General features: G+C 42.3%; 1 protein-coding gene across 1 annotated transcript; it reads left to right on the top strand.

The window, feature by feature from the left end:
• On the top strand, nt 1–2,555 carry LOC106926087 (uncharacterized). The gene is made up of 5 exons (XM_015000750.2): nt 1–201; nt 800–880; nt 1,261–1,324; nt 1,501–1,574; nt 1,670–2,555. The coding sequence occupies exons 1-5, from the start codon at nt 151–153 to the stop codon at nt 1,739–1,741; spliced, it is 342 nt and encodes a 113-aa protein (XP_014856236.1). The 5' UTR covers nt 1–150; the 3' UTR covers nt 1,742–2,555.

Below are 2,555 nucleotides of genomic sequence, written 5' to 3'. Positions count from 1 at the left end.
CAACGAGCCCGAGAGAAAAGCGGAGAAGGGAAGACATCATTTCTCTCTCAGTGTCTTTGGGGCTAAGCACTCGACGGCAACAAGACCGAGGAAAAAAAAATCTTTCTCAACAGGATTATATTTATATAAAATAAATCACAAAAACTAGCCATGGCCGATACAGCTGTTGATACAACCGCCACCACAGAGGTTACAGCCAAGGTGCGTCTTATTCAGTTTCAATCTCTTCGAAGTGTATATAAAAAAAGATTTAGCTAACTTTTTTTAAGCTCGTAACAGTTTTACTGAATCAGACGAGAGAGGTTGTATAAAACGTGAGTGCTAAAATTACTTGATTTAACTCGAGGAACTACTTAACGAAATGTGCATTTCCTAAATTACTGCCTTAAAATAAAAAAATTTCGACGTCGTTGTTTGATGGAGGTAATTTCTTGTCGATGTTCTGTTATGAAAACCTGTTGTGTGTTTAAGATTTAAATTTAAAAAAATGCGCAAATGTGGTCCGCTTCGAGGAGACAAAGCGGCTGAAACGGTGCAGCTGGTGAAGCGGAGCTGCTGTGGGCGGGAAGCCGAAGCGCGTTCACATTGCGCGGCATGGGGACCGAAACGCTTTCTTTTCTAAACAGTTATCCACCGTGCGCGATCTGTATGCTTCAAACTGTTTGTTTTTTTTTTTTTTTAATCTTATTTTATAGTTGTGGTTGTCGAAAGAAGATTGTGTTTGGACGAGAAAGAAGATTGTGTTTGAGCGAGTGTACTTTACGTGAGTGAGCGCTGACTCGGTGCTTTTATTTTGTAGGAGCTGAAAGAGAAGAAAGAAGCAGAAACAGCGGAGGAGGAGAAGTCGACCGAGAGCGGGGACGCACCTGCCAATGGCACCGTGAGTCTGAGACACAAACCCCGCCGCATGGCCTTTTGTCTTAGCGCCCTTCGTCGTGCAGGTGTCGCTGCTCGCCCGGCTCCCCCTCCTGCTCAGCTGCTCCCTCCGCTCCAGGCTTTGTTTGGGTTGTGAAATGGCACAGATGTTACAGCTAGCAACCCCTTTTTTTTAGACGTCTCCGTTGGCCTCTCTAGCCTGTGGTTTCTCACAGCTTGGTAGTTAATCCTCTGGGGAGGTAACAAGACCTCCACTCACTTCCCCTTGTTTTTTTGTTGTTTTTTTTTAAGTGACCCCCAAAGGAGATTACATTTGCTAGGTTGGGATCTGTTTTAATTCCCTTTTAAACAAGTTAAAATTGTTTTATTTATTTATTTTTGCAGAATGGTGCTGAGCACAGTGACAAAAAGGAAGAAACTACAGAGGAGGAGCAGAAGAATGGAGCTGGTATGTTGCACTTTTAAAACAAATAAATAAATAAATCAGATTTGAAATGCTTACATGTTTCCTCTCTTTTGCCCTTGATGCATGAATTCCGATTAGGTGTTCACCCCGAGCAAGCGCTTACCTGGATATAGGTCGTAAAGGGTGTAATTTATGATGTGACACCCCTGTCTTTGCAGAAGATGCGGAGGCGGCGCCCCCTGCTGAGGAAACCGATGCACAGCCGGTGAAGCGTGCAGCCGAAGAGGAGGAGGTGAGTTGACATGAGGCTGAATTGTAATTGCTCTGAGTAATATGGTGATTTGTGCAGCTTTGATTATCTCCTAAATCTGTTTTTTCTCCTTTCAGGACAAAGCTGAGACAAAAAAGCAGAAGACAGAGGAGAATGGCGACTCAAAAGAAGCAGACGTGGAGGCCTAAGTCTTTACCCTGCTACTTGTTTGCGGCACTGTCCTACCAGTCTGGTCAACATTGCTTCATAGAGCTTGTGCTTTGTATGTTTTCGATAGAGATTTTCCTTTCGGTTGCTCCCATATTTTCACATTGCACTGGAGTCTTTGAGATGTAGTGGCCCTGCATACTTCTTTTTTATGAAATGTTATTTATTGGTCTTGAAAATGAGCTTTTTTTTCTACTTGTTCAAGTCGGGCCACGCCATAAGATCAGTTTTTTCATTTCCTGACGTTTCACATCAGTCTATGTTAGAAGCACAATCTCTATGCAAGTGTTGACCAGGTGATTCATACATACAGGCAGCTGCTCACCCTCAAGGCTCATGTTGACCTCTCAGATACACTTAAAAGGACCAAAGATAAGTTTTAAGCTGGGGATAATAGACAGTTGTTGGCATTATTAGTCGAGGTGTCAATTTTTGTGTTAAGCTGCTACTTAATTCCTGCCTGCCCTGTTAACATAACAGATGGTGCAAATGAGTAAAGGGGCTGTCTCTTACACCTCTGCTGATTGTGTAACCATTTTCTTTCCTGTGGAGGCAGGAGTTTGCAATGTTAATTAACCCCTCTTAAATCTTAAGGCTTTGGTCATTTGTTCTGTATGCATTCCACGCAAGTTTGTACCATTTATACTTTTTTTTTTCTTGCATTTTCAACGAGTTTTATGTTATGGTTGAGTAGCCCACTTCTGTGTAGACCGCCTTTTTCATAACCAGAATGGCATTTGGTTACTTCAGCCACTGCTTTGTATATTCTGATTAAGAAATAAATTTGTCTTTTTA

This window comes from Poecilia mexicana, unplaced genomic scaffold (assembly GCF_051168715.1).
Source record: "Poecilia mexicana isolate PSO_F unplaced genomic scaffold, ASM5116871v1 scaffold_5, whole genome shotgun sequence".
Lineage (NCBI taxonomy): Eukaryota > Metazoa > Chordata > Actinopteri > Cyprinodontiformes > Poeciliidae > Poecilia > Poecilia mexicana.
Note: the sequence above shows the minus strand (reverse complement) of the source record. Positions and strands in the feature narration are given on the sequence as shown.

Bases quoted from the DNA above. Each gene is read 5' to 3' on its own strand.
- LOC106926087 (XM_015000750.2), top strand. From the start codon at position 151: ATGGCCGATACAGCTGTTGATACAACCGCCACCACAGAGGTTACAGCC. The intron at 881-1,260 runs GTGAGTCTGAGA...TTATTTTTGCAG, and splicing joins ACGCACCTGCCAATGGCACC to AATGGTGCTGAGCACAGTGA. The intron at 1,575-1,669 runs GTGAGTTGACAT...TTCTCCTTTCAG, and splicing joins GTGCAGCCGAAGAGGAGGAG to GACAAAGCTGAGACAAAAAA.